The sequence below is a fragment of the Myxocyprinus asiaticus genome, chromosome 18 (genome assembly GCF_019703515.2).
Source record: "Myxocyprinus asiaticus isolate MX2 ecotype Aquarium Trade chromosome 18, UBuf_Myxa_2, whole genome shotgun sequence".
Taxonomy (NCBI): domain Eukaryota; kingdom Metazoa; phylum Chordata; class Actinopteri; order Cypriniformes; family Catostomidae; genus Myxocyprinus; species Myxocyprinus asiaticus.
The window spans coordinates 43,205,001-43,227,923 of record NC_059361.1 but is presented as its reverse complement, the minus strand read 5'-3'; the positions used below and the strand labels follow the sequence as shown (position 1 = coordinate 43,227,923).

Here is a 22,923-nt window from a genome sequence, read left to right as displayed (position 1 = left end):
GGGTGCAGTGAAAATGTGTTTAGGTGTAGTGAGTGTTTGTTTGTGTGCAGTGTAAGTGTGTTTGGGTGCAGTCTGAGGGTTTTTTGGTGCAGTGTAAAATTGTTTGGGTCCATCGTGAGGATATGTTTGGGTGTAGTATAACTGGTGTAGTGCAAAAACCCCAACAGTTAACTGCTTTACTATCACTTTTGCTGGTGATGAGAGGAAAATCTGACATCCGCACTTCTCATAAGAGCAGATATCTCATCTTGGACCAGCAACTTCTAGTTTTATTAATTTAATGTAATAATTAATTATTAAATACTATTAAATAAAAATGATTAACAATGCTTTTAGTTGAAGTATTTAATAGCATTTATGTAATGTGACACGTTCTGATTGTGTGTGAATTGATAAAAAAAATTTGGAGGACAAGATGCGTTGTGATGCATTGAGAATCGTTTTGTAATCAAATCATTACCCCTTGAATCGTAATTTAATCATGAGGCCAGTGAAGATTCACACCTCTATGTGTGAGGGTGTTTGGATGCAGCGTGAGTATGTTTTTGGTTGTTTTGTAACTGGTGCAGTGGAAATGTATTTGGGTGCAGTGAGATTTTTTTTGTGGGGGGGTGCAGTGAGGATGTGTTTGGGTGTAGTGTGACTGGTGTAGTGGAAGACTACCTCTAGATGGAGCAGATGCACCTCCCAGCTCTTACTGGGGATCACAATATAATTGAGGTACACAGTAGCATATTTCTGGTGGGGTCGAGGGACCTATCCATGAGCCTTTGGAAGGTGGCTGGGGCCCGTGGACCGCGAATGGTAGTATCTGGTATTGGAATGTCCCATCGGGGATGGGCTTTCTACGGTTTGGCCCGAGGAGTTAAAGGCACCTGCCAATATCAATTAGTCAGCTCAAGGGTTGTAATAAAAACGGGCAGGACCCAGCTGCTCAATCAATTCATCAACTCTTAGCACAGGGTAAGTAGTGAACAGAGAGACTTCATTCAGTTTCCTATAGTCATTTCAAAATTGTATGCTCCCATCTGGTTTTGGTACAAGGACAATTGGGCTAGACCAAGTGCTTTTGGACTCTTCTATAATTACCAATTCCAACATTTTCCTTAACTCCTCTCTGATAGCCTCTCTTTTGGCTTCTATGCAGTACAGTTTAAGTCTCACGATCTTCCCATGTTCTGTCACTGTATCATGAACTATTACTGAGGTCTGTCCAGGGAGGTCAGAGAAAACATCTTGATTTAGCCACAGGAGTTTTCACAGTCCCTGGACTTTGTGAGGAGAGAGCTGGCTACCCATCTTAACGTCTGGTGTGATGGGGAAAGAAACATCAGCAGAAAAGACATCACTTGGTTGGGTTATGGGTTCATGCCAAGGTTTCAACAGGTTTATGTGGTAGATTTGTTGACTATTCCTGTGGCTGGTTGACTGTCCCAACCCGCTCTACAATTTCACAGGGTCCATGCCACTTCACTAGGAACTTGCATTCATTTGTAGGAATTAAAACCAGTACCTTAACTCCAGGGTGGAATTCCCTGATTTGAGCACCCTGTTGTACAACTGAACCTGCTGTAACTGGGCCTGTTGCATGTGTTCTCGGACCACTGGCAAGATTCTTGTCATTCTGTCATGCATCTGCTCCACATGTTCCACAATGGTGCATTGATGGTAAGGTTGCTGTTCCCAGTTCTCTTTTTCCAGGTCCAAATTCCCTTGGGTCTCTGGCTGTAGAGGAGTTTTGAAGGGGGAGAAGTCAGTAGAACTGCTTGGGACTTCTCGGACAAAGAACAGGACATTAGGCAACAACATTTCCCAATTTTTCCCATCAATGTCAAAAACTTTCATCAACATTTGTTTAAGTGCCTTTTTAAACCTCTCCATGAGCCCGTCAGTCTGGAGGTAAAATACAGAGGTTCGGAGTTGTCTTAGCTTCAGGTTTCTACACATCTCTTTCATTACAGTTGAGGTCCCCTTGGTCTGTAAGGATTTTATCAGTGATCCCCACCAATCTGAAGAGGTGGAACAGCTCTCTAGCGGCAGCCCTCCCAGTGGCGGTGTGGAGAGGAATCATCTCCGGGAAGCAGGTAGCATAGTAAAGGATGACAACAATGTATTGGCTCCTCTGGCTGGACTTTGGAAGGGGCCCCACAATGTCCAATGCAGTCCTACTGAAAGGTGTTTCAATTATCAGCAGAGGCAAAATAGGGTTATGGTACATTACCTTTGGACTATTGACTTAACATTCTGCCCAATGGCGGCAGTAGTCTTCTACTGCCCTCTTAATTCCTGAACAGTAGAACTGAGTGAGGATTAGCTCACAGGTTTCTCAACTCCAAGGTGGGCTCCCATGTGGGTGTGGGCTAGGTATAACACCTTAGAAACAAATGGCTTGGGGACCAAATTTTCACATATTTCCTCCCTCAGTCTGTCTATTCTATATGACACTTTATTCTTTATCATGATGTTCGGATAGGTAAGTTCACTCCCAGCTTGCCTTCGACCACCTGCACACTTCTTCAGGCCTGGCACAAGTTAGGACCTTGCAGTTAGGCAATACCAAATCGTTCAGGGCTTTCTTCTGGGAAGGTTTTGCCGAGGGAAATTCAGAGAACACTTAATGGGATTCCACTTCCTCTAAAAGCTGGTTGCAGTGACTGTGTGGTCAGAGAGATTTCCCACCTTTGTCATCCACCAGGGACTCTTCTTGGCTGGTAGTCTCTGCAAGCTTTTGTGGATCTCAAAGACCCAGAGTGTGATTTGGTGGAGGGACGGCTCTTCAGATGACCTTGGGCAGGTCTCTTTCCCTCTGCTGTTCGGTCTGTCCAGTAGGTGGAAAACATGCAGCAATCCTGGCCAACTAGTATGGGGACTGGAAACTGGTGTACTACCCCAGCTTGTACTTGGAACTGCCCTCTTGGGGTGACCATGGTGGTGTGATACTTCCTTGTGTCCCCATGAATGCAAGATCCCAAGATTTCCTGCCCCAGCATAAGTCCAGTGAATTCTGGCCAGACTAATGTCACCATACTTGCAGAATCCAGAAGGGCTTCTGTGTCTCCACTAGTGATCTTAACAATGAACCTCGGGGCTTGTGCCGAGGCCCAAAAGAGATAATGACAAGGGAATATTTTATAGTTTGAAGAGCTGGCTGTTGGGATTGGCTCATCTCTGCTAGGCTAGACATTGGCCATGTGGCCTTCCCTCCCACACATAAAGTATTGGATAAAGACTGGATTCATCAGAGCGCATCCATCCCTCTCATTTCCTTGAGCATTCTGGGGTTTCTATCAAGCTACCTTGGGGCCCTTCTTAGGAGCTTCTTGGCCTTGTCTAGATTTCAAGGGGGTTGTTTTGTTCACTTCTGAATTCAACAAATTCTCTGTTACCTGATGATTGTCCATACACCATACCTCCTGGTGTTCTCTGGAAGTGCTCTCTGTGGTGCTGAAGATGTCTATGCTGCTCTGTGGAGGACCATTCTGGCCCGCTGCCTCCGCAGTGTCCAGCAACTGTGAGATAATGGTTTTGAGTGCTGGCAGGATGGAAGAGAAGTTAAAGTTTCTGTGAGCCATTTCACTGTTCTATATGATTTGTCTCTAACCACATACATGGACATAGTAAAAGTGATGTGTAGAAAAGAAATTGTCAGCAGTCTGAGTGAGTTTGATTCTTACATTGATAGATTGTTAATCTTGTTAATGATATGATGCAATGAGCTCTGCTGAAGTTTATATAAAAGCACTCTCCCCTGCAGAATAAGAAAACTACTTCCTGTAAAATTAGAATGGTCATAGTTTTACCTGCAATATGTCTCATCTGTGATCAGATTTTCAAAAAGTATGGCCAGACGGTCAGACCACCAATAGTGTTTGAGCGACAGCATTAGGAACACCCACTAGCGACATAAAGTAAAAGGACTAGCAACATCAAGCCATAATGTCACTGAATGTGTGACCAGGGCATAAGAATGTGTTTGGGTGCTGTTTAAGTGTGTTTGGGTACAGTGTGTGTGCGTGTGTGTGTGCGTGTGCATGTGCGTGTGTGTGGTGCAGTATGAGTGTGTTTTATGTGTGATGTAAGAGTGTTTGTACAGATCAAAGCTATATTTGGGGGTCTGTCTTTCACAGTAGTGCCATTCTCAAACAGGAAAAATTGCTTGAGACATAAATATGCAAGATACCGCCTCTTCTGACATGATTTGGTCATTGTGATCACCAGCATCACTGCAGGGAGCAAAAATCCCATGCATACACATGCAGACATATATCCTGAAAGACATTCAGACATTCACAGGCTCTCACACTGAAACCTAAGGGATAGGGTTAGCCTAACCTGAAGCCTTATAACATTTTTGCTTGGCAGAGAACATGTGAATCACCTCTTGGCACTAAATTGTTTACACATAACCCTTCAAATTTAGTTGAGCACCTGCCTGGATCACACATAGACTCACCAATATGGAACCCCTCAGCGCCACACAAAGAATAACACCTACTCCTCCCTCACAATGACAACACAGCCCATTTGCTGCCATGTGTTCAAGCCCAGTTAGCACATGGTGCGTTGCACCTTAAAGAGATGCAGACTTTAGTCTGTGGAGAGATGTGTGCATGAACATATTTTTCAGGTATTCAAATCAGTCTCAAAAAGCACTTAAATAATGCATAGTAGTGTTGAGTTAAGCCACTTACATTTTCTGTTTATGATTTTTAAGTGGAGAGTAATAACTTTGTCAGGTGGAATTCATCAAATGGAGTTTAAAACACATGCACACAAAAGCCTTGACAGTTTAAGGTTGGAGAAGGTTATATTATATGAATAGGGTGTTGCCTTAGCTTCAGGATAAAAGAAGTAATGACAATATCCCAGATAAAAGTATTTGAATTCTGCTAACATCTAATCCTTTACAGTAATAACAACATTTAAAGCTTTCCTATTTTTTCGAGTGGTTTTGTGTTTGTGTTTCCCCCCACTTCCATAAAAATATATTAACTAGATTTGCATTTCTTGAAGAAAGTAGCAGCGCTTGCAAAGCAGCAAAAAATAAGTGAAAAGTAATTTGAGGTTTAGACTGTATAAATGAAATGCTGCATCAATGATTATAATTGAAATGTTAAAATGATTGTTATTTTGTTTTGATTGTAATGATTGTAAATGAAATGTGTTGCTGTTGTCTTGTTATCATTCGGCCAACATATAGTCACCGTGCAGTGTAAAGATGGCTATAATGAACATTCTAGCAATGTAAGTTCATGAGAGATTATCAAACTAATCGTACATTTTATTTTAATAGTATAACATTTACAAAAATGAAAAATAGACAACACACCACAGGCTGAAAATTTCTACAAAACAAATTTGGAATAGAGTCAGAATGTTAAATGGTTCAGGCTGAATACATGTAATACTTAGGAATAGGGGTATGGCAAAAAAAAAAAAAAAAAAAAAATATCTTATCAGAATGTTTGAGGAATTTTAATACAAAACTGCCTTGAGAGCACTTTTAGATAACCTTTCAGAAGTGAACAGCTACAAATCTCATTTGTTTTAATAAATTGATCTAGTTCATTAACACTTTAACGCACACTTTGGGCCTTTAGTGCCACCCCCTGTACATCATTCATTCATTTTTTGGAGTTATGCCCATACTTTTTTAGTATTCCTCAACCTTGTTCTGTATAAAAATAAATTGCAAAATTGCAAAAATGCTGAATTATCAGAATTACTAGAATTCCATATGTGTGTACACATATACATATTAAACATGCTATACTTGCCTACTCAGGGTGGCGCTGATGTGTCAGTGATTGACTTGATTTACATTTGACATTGCTATCTGATGAAGAAACAACATGGAAGTAAACTATAGCAAGTGTATTACATGAACATTATGATTTGGCTATTGTCATTTGGGTGTACTTCTGAAATTATGTAAATTATCAGAATGTATTCTATTTTACAGCTTCTGTGAAGTAAACATTAGATTGATGAAAATGGAGAAACAAAATCAATGCGCTTTTAATTTCAAGCTCTTCACCGGTAGTGGTGAACCTGCAGCAAACCTTTGTATGTAGCACCGTTCTTGGGCAGTGCTCTACAGTAGTTATGGTAAATAATATTGTAATGTGACTGTAAACTTTGGCATTCAAATATGTTTTTAGTTAGGATGCCAGTGGGGTTATCCTAAAGTTAGGACACTTTTTTTTTTTAGATTTTTGGCAAGTTAGGATGCTTCTGTAATACTCTTTTCCTATCTGTTAAGAAAAGATAATGCATGTAGGAAATGTTATTCTGTAATAGCTTTTGTCCTAAATGAGATCCTAACTGAAATTGCCATGGTTACCAAATAGATAAGATAGAACTCTAAAGTTAGGATCTTTCTTTAATATACCCCCTGGTCTCTAAAGACCCGAGTATGTAATAATGTTTGATGAAACAAAATGTTATGAAAACTAATGAAAAGTTAGTTCAGCGTATCATTTAGTTAGTTCGGCATACCAGAGTTCTTTCCACTTATGTTTTAAATAGGAAATGAGAGCTAAAGGCAATAATTCATCCGCACAAGTGAAATATATGCTTGCCAGTGCATCTATCACATAATAAAGATGTGAATTTGTCTAGATTGTACTTGTAGAATCTAATTCAACCCTTGTAGTCTTGATGTTTGCTTGTGTTTTTGGCAGATTGTTATAATAGTTCCTCAGGATCATTTGAGCTTATTTCCATAAAACCCATGGCCACCCCACCCACCTACTCACACCCTGCATCCTCTGAGCACAGTCAGGACTCCGCCATACTCCATGGAGAGGTAAGACACTGTACTAGTGCACCTTAAGCCTTATTCAGATGGGATTAGTTTTACAGACAATATGTCCGTGAAGTAATTATTACTGCGGACATCAGTAATATTTACAGTTGATTCTCACGGGATAAGCGATGTCTGTAATAATCGTAGACATGGGTGTGTCTACAGCATTTAAACACTGCTGTCATGCATAACTGACCTATTAGACAATATATACTGTGCTGATTAATTATGCAGGAAATATTAATGGCTAGAAAGTGCAAATTTATGGGCTTTTTACTAACATGCATAGAGTTCCTCTAGCTCAACTAGCAGAGCATGCCGCTAGCAACTCCAAGATCATGGGTTTGATTCAAAGGAAATGCAAGAACTGAAAAAAATGTATAACATGAATGCACTGTCACTTTGTATAAAAGCATCTGCCAAATGCATAAATGTAAATGCATATTCCACCCCAAAATTGCAAGAGCTAACTGAAATTGCCAGTTACAATCTGCTACACAGTGTTTATCTAATGAGCTAAATTACTGACAAAAATGTTCTTTGATGAAGGGCTTTTTGATTTTGTCTGACAAGAAGAAAAAGACACATTATGATGATGGTCAAGCTGTTTTAATTAACCCTTATGTTGTGTTCCTGTTATTTATAATTTAAAATATGTTAAAAAAGTACATAATTATTCAAAAGGAAGTTGACAAAAAGATCTAATGCAATATCTTGGGATAATATATGTAATATGAGAGATTTAGTAACAACCTTAGTGGGATGGTCATTTTGACCTGGGAACACAAAAGGTGTTAGCACAAAGGAACACAACACAAAGGTTTAAACATACTGTTGACAAAAATATGAAAAAAAAAAAAACAAAACAAAAAAAAACTACAAGATATTAACAATGCACATTCAATGTTAAAATAATCAATTTTTACAGGATTACATCAAGATGTAGATTGGAATGCAGGTGCGTAATTTCATATGAATAAAATAGTCTACTTCTCTCTCGCCGTTGCTGGCGTGCCAGCGATTACCCCTCCGCGTGCCAGCATAGGTTGCTGACCCCTGTTTTTAAGCTAATACTTCAGTATATTCATTATATGCTGTTATTACAGGAGCTCAGGTTTTCAGGACAGTTTTTATGTTGTTTCATTTTACATATTACACATATTAATCTTTAATATGTCTTATACATGTTTAAATTATTGTAAGTCAAAATATTTGAATATTTGATAAAATTTGGTCCATTACAGTTCAATACACGTTTTTGTCATGTTGCACATTATCGTCAACTATAATGTTATTTTGTCCACTAAAATTATATGCCATTTTAGTAAGAGTAAAACGGACTAAAATGCTGATATTACAGGATACAATCATAATGAAATATTGGCTTAATATAAAGGACATTTTTGCCAAAAGACAAGAATTATGACAAAAAAAGTGTGTGAAAATGAACACTGAGTTGATACAATTTGCACATTTTAGTAAGAATTGTCTGAATTTGTGACATCAAATCTTTGAATGATACTCGGATGTTTGTTTGAGACATTTAGTAGCAAGTAAGCAGTAAAGTTAACAAAGACTGACATCATTTAAATGTGCTTTTATTGTGCCGTCATCTTTTTCAGATAAACCCACCACTAAACACCAGATAAAAACAATCAGACTGTGACTGATCCTGTCTCATTGGGCGGTTGTTGGCCAAAATAAACTATAAAGTGGCCCAGACCTTTTTTTCAATATTTTGGCTTTGCAAGGCTTCAACGGGACAAACTGTCTCTTAACAACATGTGCAGAGTCCATGTAGTCAACAAAAGCAACCAATCTTCTTGTCCCTCAATGAAGATTATTTCTTAATTCAGTCAAATTATGCTTCAGAGAGACCTGACACAGTTTTCTTTTAGAAAATGAGTTTTCCAGTGGGAAATGAATTTGAGCCACATTTTTTATATACAATTTTTGCCTTAAGTAGTTTGCCAATCCCTCTTCTCTTTTTGTCTCTCTTTTTCTGTGTCCAGGTAAATTTGGCTCTGAAACAGAAGTCTGACATTGAGCACTACAGGAATAAGCTCCGGCTGAAGGCCAAGAGGAAGGGTTACTATGACTTCCCTTCTGCTGAGGGGAGAGCCAGCATTAAAGACTTGAGTGAGCGACACAAATACAGCCACAGCAGGCCTCCAGAACCTCAAAACAGAGCACAAGAACATGAAGACGACAAGGGATCCACATATGTGAAACATCGCAGGAGGTGAGGGCTTTCACTTTTATGACTGTGTGTTTTTGTAAATAGGTCATTCATGTAATGCCTTAGCTTTTGAGCTCTGTAACTTGAATAACAAATGAATATGCCAATGTTGCTATTTAAGTAAGTATTACTATAAAGGCAATAGCAGACTTAATATGCTTAATATGCTTAATATGATGGAAATAAAGATCTAAAGTTAGCCATTGTTCAGTAAGGGATCAACAGTTTGCTTACATGAGTGTCAACCTGAAGTTTTTTTTAATAGTTTTTAATCTTTAGAAATTGAGAAAATGTCATACTGATTTCTGTCATTTTATTTTAACAGGATGGAATGTTTTAAAGTGACACAAACCCACTAACAACACAAAACATCACATAATTAATCAAATCTATTGCTAATCCTAGCTCAGGTTTGTGCTGTTATTTTCCCACCAAAAATGTAACATCCAGGAGGATGATGTCATTAACCCCTTAAACTCTACGTGGGCGGGGCCTAAGTATCCATGCATTTTTATATTTCAAGTCAATCAAATGTGGTACCATTTGAAAGCTTAGAATCTGAACTTTTCACAAAACTTCACTTTTGCATTTACTATGTTACATACAATAACAAGATAAGACCTGAAAACCTCTGTGATGCAAATGAGTGATACCTTGTGGTAATGATGTAGACATATGAATCTGAATAGGCTATAAAAGTTTTTCAAATAGCAGTAAAATAGTCAGAAATCATGTGAAATGAAAGCTCTAGTTCTCAGGAATGTGACTATACAGTTTATTTTGTTGCCATCACACCACAGTTAGAATGATTATCAAAAGAATCCCGAATGTAAAATATGCTCTTTGTAAGACAACAAAGACATTAGCTCTCACCTTTGGTGATTTTCTTCATAATTAACCATTTTGTACTTCTTTGAGCTTGAATAGGTAAATAATCCAATGTTATGTCTCAGATGCCCAATACAAAATATCCAGTCCAGCAGAAAAAGCATGATAAACAAGTTGACGTTTCGATTACTGATGATGAAATTATTATTTATACATCATCACAACGCTAATGATCTAAGCTTTCCAACGACATCTAGATTACACTTGTATTCTGCTCAGAGACAGAGATATTTAACGAAATATTGGGGAATGTGTGTGGGATCACAAAATAGATGGAATGTCTATGGACAAGCACACGACGAGTGATTAAATCACTATTGAACGGAGAGTTGAGCCCTGCCCGCAAAGAATGGCATCGAGCAGCTAAACTCAATATCCATTTCCCACTCCCCACTCACTGATAAGAGAAACTCCGCTCCATGTTCGCTCCATGGCAAAGATTTGCCCCTAACTTCCACTCCACTGTAAAGTTATTTCAGTATGCTTGTAAATATCACAAACCTCCGTGCAGAAGCTGTGAAGGTTGTGCTGCACTGATAAGCTGCACTCAGGGGCAGGTGGATGCTCTGACTTTGCGATCCGTATTTATTTAATAAAAAAAACATTAAATAAAATAAATAAATTACCATACGAAAAAACAATTTTGTAATAGGCCTATGTATCATTATTATTGCCCTTACATTATTTAATTTAGAAATTAACCTTGCCCTATAATTCTGTGCACTAATAAAAGGTTGGTTGAATGACATTCTTAGTATGTTCTACACTTTTTTTTTTATCAAGACTAGATAATACTTTCAAAACTATACACTGATGAGACAAAACATTATGACCACCTATCTAATATGCTGTTGGTCCTCCGCGTTCCGCCAAAACAGTGCCGATCCGCCGAGGCATGGACTCTACAAGACCCCTGAAGGTTTCCTGTGGTATCTGGCACAAAGACATTAGCAGCAGTTCCTTCAAGTCCTGTAAGTTGCGAGGTGAAGCTGCCGTGGTTCGGACTTGTTGGTCCAGCACATCCCACATATGCTCAATCGGATTGAGATCTGGGGAATTTGGAGGCCAGGGCAACACCTTGAACTCTTCATTATGTTCCTCCAACCATTCCCAAACAATGTGTGCAGTGTAGCAGGGCGCATTATCCTGCTGAAAGAGGGTACGCAGCCCCATATGCAGAAGGATGCGATGCACTGTGTGTTGTGACACATTCCTGTAACCATCATTCAAATTTTCTGTGACTAAGGGCCTGGGTAGCTCAGTGGTAAAAGATGCTGGCTACCACCCCTGGAGTTCGCTAGTTTGCTAGTTCGAATCCCAGGGTGTGCTGAGTGACTCCATCCAGGTCTCCTAAGCAACCAAATTGGCCCGGTTGCTAGGGAGGGTAGAGTCACTATGTCTCTGTGGCAACGTGCTCAAGCCACGGGAGAAGATGCGCGGGTTGATGGTCTCAGACGCGGAGGCAACTGGGATTCATCCTCTGCCACCCGGATTGAGGCGAATCACTACGCGACCATGAGGACTTAAAAGCGCACTGGGAATTGGGCATTCCAAATTGGGTGAAAAAAAGACAAAAAAAAAAAACAGACAGGATAGCCTTAGTTGCCCTCGCACATTGATGAGCCTTGGGCACCCAACACCCTGTTGCCGGTTTTTTGGTTTGTCCCTCCTCAGACTACTGTCAGTAGGCACTCACCACTACTGACCGAGAGCACCCCACAAGCCATGCCGTTTCAAAGATGCCCTGACCCAGTCGTCTGGCCATAACTATTTGGCCCTTGTCAAAGTCACTCAGGTCTTTACTCCTGCACATTTCTCCTGCATTCAACACGTTGACTACAAGAACTTATTGTTCACTTCCCATCTAATCTATCCAGACCTTGACATGTGGCCTTGTTAGGAGATGATCAACATTATTCGCTTCTGTAAGATAAAGACAACAATTTTTCAGGCATTATTTTCAATCGCGTTATTCATTAAAACCGTTTAATGAGGACTTTTAGACATTACAGCATCATTTTCAGTTTCAGCATCATTTTCTGTAAAGCTGCTTTGACGTGTGTTGTGAAAAGTGGGATACAAATAAAAATGACTTGACTTGAAAAACAATCTTTCTTTCATGCCAATAAAGTTTAACACTGCTTAAAACATAGTGAATTCTTGCTGCATTGTATGCAGTTAACAGGTGTTGTGCTCCTGATGGAGCATTAGTGGAGCACGATTGAAGAGAGAGAAACCCGCATCCACGTGTATTCTTATAAAAAATATTAAATCTGTATATATTTAAATCAATATACAGCATTTCTCCAGACTTGAAACCCGTAAATTAAATAATTGTGGCTTTTTAATATAAAAAAATAAATGTTATTTGGTTATTCTGTAATATGTGTGTCTTCTTAACCATTATATGACCTATTGTTATGAAAATGGATGTAACAGTCACATGCCGTGCACCACCCATAGAAAGCACATCTGAAGTGAATTAGTCTGAATTAAAATGGCAGTTCTGTTTATTTTAGCCAAACTACGGCAGTACTCTGATAATTCGCAATGACTGGTGGGTAAATTTCCCTCTTCACTGCCAGTGAAGTGATGTATCGATGTGCACTTATTGCCTTTGCAATTTAGAGTGCCCTTTCAACTGAACGTGTGCTCCCTTCAGATTGGAATCTTACTTAAGATGACTGAATACAGTGTGAAGTCCACTTCACAAGCCACTATTATTTGATTGGAACGCACCTGTAAAAACAACCAACCACAGTTTGTCTGCATACATGTTTAGAGAGATGTAATTCTGGGGGAGGGGCTTTGGATGACACCAATATAAGTCAGCATGCTTAAACCAGTGATGGCCAACAATGACCCTGCTGTGTCGGATCGCAAAGAAAACACGAAAGAGCCTTATTTAGTTGACCTCAAACAAAACTTCTGAGTATATATTCATTTTATGAACTCTGGCAAATAAGCGACTAGCTTTTTTCTGGTGTGGCGGGCTGATACAAGACCTGTGTGATTCCAGTCCATGCTGCTGATAAATGCAGCGGAGATGTAAGAGTAGTTACTGTTAAATGTATTGGAAATGGCGCATTTATAGCACATTTCATTCATGTCAGGAAGTGCTACAGTCTGCTGTATTGTTGTGAATTTGACAAATAAAACTTTTAACTTGTATTATTTTGTGCATGTTTCTGATTATGTGTCATAACAGGCAGATAATATGATAGGCTAACACTTTAAAATAATGTTATACTCGTTAACATAATGCATTTATTAATCTAGGTTAATGTTAATTCATAAATCTACAATTGTTCATTCTAGTTCATAATGTATTCAACATCAACCATATATTAACATAACATTTATTGTTTAAAATCTTCTATTATTATTGAAATTAACATTTACCAAGATTAATAAGTGCTTGAAGTGTTGTTCATTGTTAGTTCATGTTAACTAATGTAGTTAACTAATGTTAACAATTACAACCTTATTGTAAATTGTATATTTTAATATTTGAATAATAATATGTTGTGGTGTTATAAAAGATAAAATGAACTATACTAAAAATAAGAAAGAACTGCAAATAGCCATTTTGTGTGAATTTAAAATTATGTATACGCCATTAAAATTAAACAGAAATTGAAAACTAAAACACAAAACTAAATGAAAATAAAAACTAGTGATATTTTAAAAACTGTAATAACCCTGCTGCACATTGCATGCTCCTATTCAGAAGAGGAACATGCATTACAGTCCCATTTGAAATGAATTTACACAAAAAAGTTGTTCCCCATTTTTGTCAACTGGGAAGAATGGCACTCCTGTAACCCGGTCCCAGTCTACACGAAACCCGCACCCCCTGACTGTCTATTTTCTCATTTCATTTACTCAGCCTCATGCCATCCCAGATATGTATGACTTTTTTTCTTCAGCAAAACACAAATGAAGAATTTTAGAAGAATATCTCAGCTCTGTAGGTCCTTACAATGCAAGTGAATGGTAATCAGACCTTTGTAGCCCCAAAAATCACATAAAGGAAACATAAAAGGAATCCATATGACTCCAGTGGTTAAGTCAATATCTTCAGAAGCGATATGATAGTGTGGGTGAGAAGCAGATACAAATTGAAGTCCTTTTTTTTTACTCTATATCTCCACTTTCAAAAGGAATACATTTTGATCTTTTTCTCACCCACACTATCATATTGCTTCTGAAGAAATTGATTTAACCACTGGAGTCATATGGATTACTTTTATGTTTCCTTTATGTGATTTTTGGCTCTACAATTCTGATCACCATTCACTTGCATTGTATGGACCCACAGAGCTGAGATATTCTTCTAAAAATCATTGTTTGTGTTCTGCAGAAGAAAGAAAGTCATACACATATGGGATGGCATGAGGGTGAGTAAATGATGAGATAATTTTCATTTTTGGGTGGACTGTCCCTTTAATCTTTCTCCCCACTGTTTTTACAAACATCCACATTCAGTCTCGGTGATTATCATTCCATAATCAGTCCTACTAATTAGTTGCCGGGGCGGATCTCAAAAGTGCAGTACACTGCAATATATACACCGATCAGCCACAACAATAAAACCACCTGCCTAATATCGTCTAGGTCCCCCTCGTGCCGCCAAAACAGCGCCAACCCGCATCTCAGAATAGCGTTCTGAGATGCTATTCTTCTCACCACAATTATACAGAGCGGTTATCTGAGTTACCGTAGACTTTGTCAGTTCGAACCAGTCTGTCCATTCTCTGTTGACCTCTCTCATCAACAAGGTGTTTCCATACGCAGAACTGCTGCTCACTGGATGTTTTTTTTGTTTTTGGCACCATTCGGAGTCAATTCTAGAGCCTGTTGTTCGTGAAAATCGCAGGAGATCAGCAGTTACAGAAATACTCAAACCAGCCCATCTGGCACCAACAATCATCCATGCGATTATCTAATCAGCCAGTCGTGTGGCAGCAGTGCAGTGCATAAATTCATGCAGATACGGGTCAGGAGCTTCAGTTAATGTTCACATCAATCATCAGAATGGGGAAAAAATGTGATCTCAGTGATTTGTACCGTGGCATGATTGTTGGTGCCAGATGTGCTGGTTTGTGTATTTCTGTAACTGCTGATCTCCTGGGATTTTCACGCACAACAGTCTCAAGAATTTACTCCGAATGGTGCTTAAAACAAAAAACATCCAGTGAGGGGCAGTTCTGTGGACGGAAATGCCTTGTTGATGAGAGAGATCAACAGAGAATGGCCAGACTGGTTCGAACTGATAAAGTCTATGGTAACTAAGATAATTGTGGTGAGAAGAATATCATCTAAATTTGAAGTCATACAGACATTTGATGTTTAAACAAACTACTTTTCATACTATGTTAATTTTATAATTTTATAATAGTTTATCAAACATACCTAATAGTTTTCACACACACACACACACAAAATGATGTGTGCCTCTAATGCTTTAAAAATGGATGTGATGTCGTATTCAACTAGCTGTTAGCAGTAATGAGTTTGGATGATGAAAACAATGAAATGTGTGCTCAGACATGACTGCCGTTTCTTTCCTCAGAAGTTCAGGACTAGACACCAAAGCTGAGACAGGATCAAATATCAGTACAGTACTATTTGCTGACATAAATGCCCTTGCATTGCAGCTTTGTATCAGTTTAAATATTTAATTTCTTGTTGGATTCATTAGCACTATGTCTGGAGTAATTTGCTGCTGATCGTCTTTCAAAGGAGCGCACATCTCTCGGAGTGCTAGTGTCCAGCTCTGAACTCATTTAATTAGCCACAGTCGCCGTGGGTATCTGGAACGGCTTAAAATGTTACCCCATTGATTTACCCTGATAGCCTTGCAGCAGATTTGACAGCAGTCATTTGATTTTGGTAGACAGGTCTTTGGTTGAAGACAGAAAGTTGTTTTGCTTGAAACCCATATGACAAACTAACAATAATTGACCCACAGTGTTGTCAGATCAAATAATTCTTTGCTAGACTTTCATTTTCTTTCTGTCTGAAGCTACTCCATTATAAAAGTCCAATGCAGGACAATGAGAAAGAGTTAAAGGAATAGTTCTTCATAAAATAATAATTCTGTCATCATTTACTCAACCTAAGTCGTGCCAAACATGTATGACTTTATTTCTTCCTTGAATCACATAAGGAGAATTTTGGAAGAATATTCTGGCTGTTCATTTCCATATAAGGAAAGTGAATGACATTCCTTATATGGAAACTGGGGTTGTGAAGTTTGAAACTGGGGTTGTCAAGCTCTGAAATGACAAAAAAAAAAAAAAAAGTACCATAACAGTAGCAATGTTATTACAACAAAAAGTGTGCATTTATGCCAAACACAATTCATTTTCTTGTGTCTAGTTACCAAACACAATTGATGTCAATGCTGACATATTTGATTTGATAGCTACAGCATAGGGCAAGATTTTCAGTCAACAGCAACTTACATTTCAGTGTGTTCATTACATAAAGCTATAGTATAGCAAGCTAGAAGTTATTGAATTTAACTCACAATTCATGCTGACCACTTTGATGTTACTGTTATAGTGCTTTTTTATTTTATTTTTTATTTTATTTTTTTTGGAGCTTTATGACTCCAGTCCCCATTCACTTTCATTATAAGGAAAAGGTGGCCAGGATGTTCTTAAAAAAATTCTCCTTTTGTGTTCCACTGAAAAATAAATGGCATATGGGTTTAGAACAACATAAGGAGTAAATGATGACAGACATTTCCATTTTTTTGGTGAACTGTTCCATTAAAAATTCTATGATTTGCTACTATTATCGATGTATATTACATTTTTCAGAACCGATTCAAAGGAACCTATTAAGGATTTGGAGGGCTGCTGTTGGCGTTTCATGTTCTATTGATGTACTTTTAAAACTGCTGATGACATTTACTGAAGCTTTTTCATTACTGTGTAGTAAAGTGTGTTATTTTGGGGGTGAAAGCGCTAACCTCTACTATTCTCTGATCTGCTGTCTGACTGGCTGACTGCTCTGACACTGAATGATGAAATCTGAAGAAGTCTGCAGACACAGTGGCTATTTAGGGCTTAATAAAGTTTTTCTTATCAGCTACAATATGATTTTTCTCAGAACAGTTTTCATCTGTCCCTCTATTTTAATATGAAACTAGCATTTCATTGTGTGTTAGTGTAGTATCTCTAAAACACATAATTTCCTCCAATATATATATATATATATTTTTATAAGGATAAACTCAAAATTAAAAAACAACACATTAGATTTGCATTGGAAATACCAGTAGTTGAAAGAAAATAGCAGTGTTTGCAAGGCAATTTTAGGTAAGTTTAGGCTTTCGTTCTGTGAAATGAAATACTGCATCAGAGCCGTGGGTTTTATTTTGTTATTTTTATTTTATTATATAGTATTATAATATACTATCTTTACAATATACATTAATAAATTTTTTATTTTGCAGTAGTTTTGGAATCATATAAATGCATTTTAGTTTTGCTTCAGTTTTTCAAACTTTGTTAGTGTATGTGTGTGTATATATATATATATATATATATATATATATATATATATATATATATATATATATATATATATATATATATATATATATTATATTTTTTAATGTTTTCATTAATTATAATGACTAAGGCTGTCTTTTTAATGTTAATGTAGTGCAATTAATTATATAAAAATCACATTAAAAAATGTTATGTAATTTAAAGAAATAGTATGTATTTTCCTACCATCGGAGCAATTCAAGCTTGAAGTACATTTAAGTTTTTGTTTTTAATAGCTGCATCAACAGGGGGCAGTCATCTAGACAAAGCATGCTGAGAACAGAATTCTGGGTTGTCTGGAAGCTATTTTCAACTTTTACAGCATCCAAAAAACTTGCATGTATGATGCTGAAGACTAGTGAGACAGTCCAAGTGTCCATTGGACGCATATGTTGTAATGATGCTGCTGGAACTGGCAATGACAAAGACGATGAATTGAAGAAGCCAAGTGCAATTTTATTAACTAAAGTGAGAACCAATAAACCCTAACTATAAATGTGAAAGAAACATAAAACATGAACTTACCTAGACTTGGCTTGAAATAATCTTAGCTTGACATAAACCTAGCTTGACATAGCATGACAATGTTACCAAACACACACAAAGTTACTGTAAGACAGCTTCACAACCGGCAGGAAGGAGAACACAGGGAAGCAAGTTTTTCCTGGTTCAGGTAGGACTTTTAATAGGGCACTTCAGTGCTTTTCAACTTCACAAACTCCTCAGCTTCACAGGCACATAGGCATTTAACACATCAGCTTCATAAGCACGTAGTCACTTAAACACATCAGCTTCATAAACTTAACAGGTTAAACAGCTTCAGCTTCAGGAGCACCGTGGCCTTCTTTGTGCCAGACTCTCTCACCCTCTCTGCTGGTGGTGTGGCTGCTTATATGCCACTCTCCCCATGCTCACTGGAATTAGAGACATAATCTAGCTCAGGTGCAAGTGCCCTTACCACTTTCTCTCCCTCCGGACGGACACTCGACCATGCCCCCGCTGCCACATATCCCCATCACCCGACTCAGGCCGGGGAGACATCTGGCCTGTCTACCACTGCCCCCCATTTCTGGAAAGGAAGTCAGCAACAGCCATCTGCGCTCCCGGTCTGTGGACCACCTTGAACTTAAATGGTTGAAGAGCCAGATACCAACGGGTGATCCGCGCATTGGTGTCCTTCATGTGGTGGAGCCATTGGAGTGGGGCGTGATCCGAGCAGCGGGTGAAGGCCTGCCCCAACAGGTAGTACTGAAGAGTGAGGACCGCCCACTTGATGGTGAGACACTCCTTCTCTACAGTGCGTTACTTAGTCTCCCTCAGTGAGAGCTTGCGGCTAATGTACAGCACCGGGTGCTCCTCCACCACCTGCGAGAGTACGGCCCCCAGCCCTCTGTCTGAAGTGTCCGTCTGCAAGAAAAAAAGGTAGAGAGAAATCGGGTGAATATAAAAGCGCCCCCCCGCAAAGTGCGGCTTTAACTTGCGTAAACGCCTGTTGACACTGCTCTGTCCACTGGACTGGGTCTGGAGCTCCCTTTTTAGTGTGATCAGTCAGCGGGCTGGTGACATCCAAATAATTAGGCACGAATCTCCTATAATAGCCAGCCAGCCCCAGGATCTGTCTCACCCCCTTTTTGGTCTTGAGCCTCGGGCAGGTTACAATCGCCACAATCTTGTCAATTTGGGGACGCACCTGCCTGTGGCCCAAGTGGAACCCTGGATACCGTACCTCCACCCGCCCAATCGCGCACTTCTTGGGGTTTGCTGTGAGACCCGCTCATCTCAGCGATCTCAGAACTGCCCTCAGATGCTGCATGTGCCACTGCCAATCATTGCTGTAAATTATGATGTCATCTAAGTAGGCAGCGGTGTAAGCCGAATGCGGTCTGAGGATTCGGTCCATGAGACGCTGAAACGTAGTCGGGGCTCCAAACAAACCGAACGGGAGTGTCACAAATGGGTGTAATCCAAACGGCGTGGAGAAAATTGGTGTCAAGGGGATCTGCTAATAACCCTTTGTCAAATCCGATGTTGAATAAAATCGAGCAGTGCCCAACCGATCGAGCAACTCATCAACATGAGGCATTGGGTATGCGTCAAATTTAGACACCGCGTTGACTTTTCTATAATCCACACAGAACCGTACAGACCCATCACTCTTAGGAACTAGAACAACCAGGCTGGACCAATCGCTGTGGGATTTCTCTATTACCCCCATATCGAGCATTGCATCCAATTCTTCCCGGACAATTTTCTTTTTGTGCTCGGGCAATCGGTAGGGATGGCTACGTACCACCACCCCTGGCTCAGTCTCTGTGGTGCTGTAGGAGGTTTGTACGACCCGGTAGAGGGGAAAACACGTCTGCAAACTCCTTTTGCAACTTGGCAACCTCTGCGAGTTGATACGGTGAGAGGTGGTCTCCGCAAGTGACTGGGGTGAAATGATTTGTATTCACCTCTGGCCCGAGCTCCGCCCTCTCTGGAACTACCATAGCCAACATCACAGGGACCGCCTCCCTCCACAATTTAAGGAGGTTGAGGTGATATATTTGACGTGCGCCCCCTCTATTGGTTCGCTTTACCTCATCATCAAGATCCCCACTCATCGTGTGACCTCAGGGCCCTTGCCACTTGGCGAGTAATTTGGAGCTCGATGTGGGAAGTAATACGAGTACCTTATCTCCCGGTGCAAATTCCCGCAGCCGAGTTCCCCTGTCATACAGTTGGCTCTGTTGTTCTTGAGCTTGGAGCAAATTCTCCTGTGTTAGTTGCCCCAAAATGTGGAGTTTTGCTTGAAGAACAAGAACATATTGAATTTCATTCTTACTGTTTGAAGGTCCCTCCTCCCAAGCTTCGTGCATAACATTAAGCACGCCGCGTGGGCGCTGCCCATATAGCAGCTCGAACAGGGAAAATCCCGTGGAAGCTTGCGGGACCTCTCGAACTGCAAACAACAGGGGATCGAGCATTTGTCCCAATTTCTAGCATCCTCATGCACGAACTTACGTATCATATATTTAAGGGTTTTATTAAATCGCTCCACCAGGCCATTTGTTTGCAGATGGTAAACGCTGGTGCAGATTGATTTAATGCCCAATAATTTGTAAACTCGCTTAGTGTTCGTGACATAAAGGTTGTGCCCTAATCGGTGAGGATTTCTTTTGGAATCCCCACCCGGGAGATTATTTTGAAGATTGCCTCCGCTACACTACATGCTGAGATGTTGCGCAGAGGCACTGCTTCCGGATATCGCGTTGCATAGTCCACTAGGACCAATACAAAGCGATGTCCGCGTGCTGATCGCTCTAATGGCCCGATGAGGTCCATCCCAATTCTCTCAAAGGGGACCTCGATCAGTGGAAGAGGGTGCAATGGCGCTTTTGGGGTGGCCAGTGGATTCACCAGCTGGCATTCGCGGCATGCCGCACACCACCTGCGGACATCGCCGCCAATGCCCGGCCAATAAAAATGGGCTATTAGGCAGTTCAGTGTTTTTCTTTCCCCTAGATGACCCACCATGGGATTATAATGAGCAGCCTGGAAGACCATTTCCCGACAGCTCCGCGGTATTAAGAGCTGGGTTGTATCTTTCTTTGTTTGAGCGTCCTGCATCACTCTATACAACCGCTCGTTTATAATTGCAAAAGAAGGTTATGAAAGGGCGACACCTGGCTGGAGTTGTTGACCATTGATCACTTTCACTTGGTCAGAGGCGTGCTTGAGGGTTTCGTCTCATGACTGCTCCAAAGGGAAATCCCCTTTGGGAAATCCCCCGAGGACGGGAGGGGCTGCAGCCTCTCCCCCTCACGTCATCCTGACGTGGAGCAGATGAAGACGGTCCTGGCTCCACCTCCCCTGCCAGAGCATCACACATCTCATTGCTTTAGTGCAGGACCCATCCGCGCATATTCACTTTAATACATTTCTGAATTCAGGCCAATTAGTCCCCAAAATCAGCGGATGGGTGAGGCGGGAACTAACCGCGGCCTCCACTCTATGTTTTGTTCCCCGAAATTTAATAACAAGGGTCACCACAGGGTAGTTGTGAGTATCCCCATGCACACACTTCACCCTCACCGTTTTAGCTGTGCCTAAAGCCTCGCATTGAACCAAGCATTGGTGGATAGTGGTTTGGTTACAACCCGTGTCCACCAATGCTTGGTGAGTACCCCCCTTGACGCTTACCGGTATCCGGTAAGCTCCGGCCCGATCGGGGGCAGCCTGTGGAGTGTCGGGGATCTGGACCACCATTCCCAGCTCCATCACAGGGCATTGATCCCATAAGTGTCCCGGATCCCCGCAACTCCAGCAGACAGGCCCAAGCGCCACACCTGCGTCAGCGGACACTTTCACCTGAGGGGGAGAGCGACGGGGCACTGTAGCGGCAGGGGGGTGTGCCCCCCACCTTGCTCGGGGAACTGGCTGCGGTGGCGGACCTCCTCGCCTTTGCGGGGCAGGAACGGGCTCTGGAGAGAGAGCAGAGTGAGAGGGGAGGGGGGAACACATAGGGGGAGGGGGAAGAGGGAGAGAGAGAGAAGAAAAAGAGGGCTCTTCCGCCCTCGGGTACGCCGCCATATGGTCCTCCGCAAGTTGGACAGCTTCCTCCAGCGATGCCGGGCGGTGGCACTGGACCCACTCTGCCATTCCCTTTGGCAGATGAAGGATAAGCTGCTCCAGTATCACTTTATCGATGACTTCCACGACGTCACGGTTCCCCACCAGCAGCCATTTCCGACACGCATCTCGTTGGGAAAGGGCAAACGGGTGGTCGGACTTCCCCAGCTTCAAGGTCCGGAAGAGCTGTCGGTACTGCTCCGGACTTTGACCCACCCGCTGCAGGACGGCCTTCTTCAAGTCGTCATAGGCCAGGAGGTTAGCCACTGGCAGCTGTTGGGCAGCAAGCTGGGCTTCCCTGGACAAGAGCAGAAGGAGCCTGGCTGCCCACTGGTCACGCGGTCAGCTCCAGACCTCAGCCATCCGCTCAAAAAGGTCAAGGAAAGCCTCCGCGTCACCTTACGCCCCCATCTTCAGGAGCGTGGGTGGGGGCAGGGGGCTACAGTTGTCCGTGGTCGCAGCCGGGGCTCTGTCCTGGCCAAGAAGGCTCTGGATCGCATGCCGGTCCTCTGCTTGAGCTCGCAGGATCTCAAAGAAGCGGCGTTCCTGGTCTTGGCAGAGCTCAAGCAGGGATTGTTGGTGGTTCTGATGTAGGCTGGTGAGGGACTGGAGGATCTCTGCCAACTGGGAGGGCTCCGTGGGGCATACCTCAATGATCCCGGGTTTCGGCACCAGTGTAAGACAGCTTCACAACCAGTGGGAAGGAGAACACAGGGAAGCAAGTTTTTCCTGGCTCAGGTAGGACTTTTAATAGGCCACTTAAGTGCTTTACAACTTCACAAACTCATCAGCTGCACAGGCACATAGGCATT

The 22,923-nt window shown here is 41.1% G+C and overlaps 1 protein-coding gene across 1 annotated transcript in view; it reads left to right on the top strand.

Moving 5' to 3' along the window:
• LOC127456305 (UPF0606 protein KIAA1549L-like) overlaps window positions 1-22,923 on the top strand; it is a 169,092-nt gene that overhangs the window by 107,993 nt on the left and 38,176 nt on the right. The window contains exons 15-16 of the mRNA XM_051724727.1: window positions 6,684-6,808; window positions 8,821-9,050. Of these exons, the coding sequence (XP_051580687.1) occupies window positions 6,684-6,808; window positions 8,821-9,050 (355 nt within the window). The remainder of the gene's footprint in view (window positions 1-6,683; window positions 6,809-8,820; window positions 9,051-22,923) is intronic.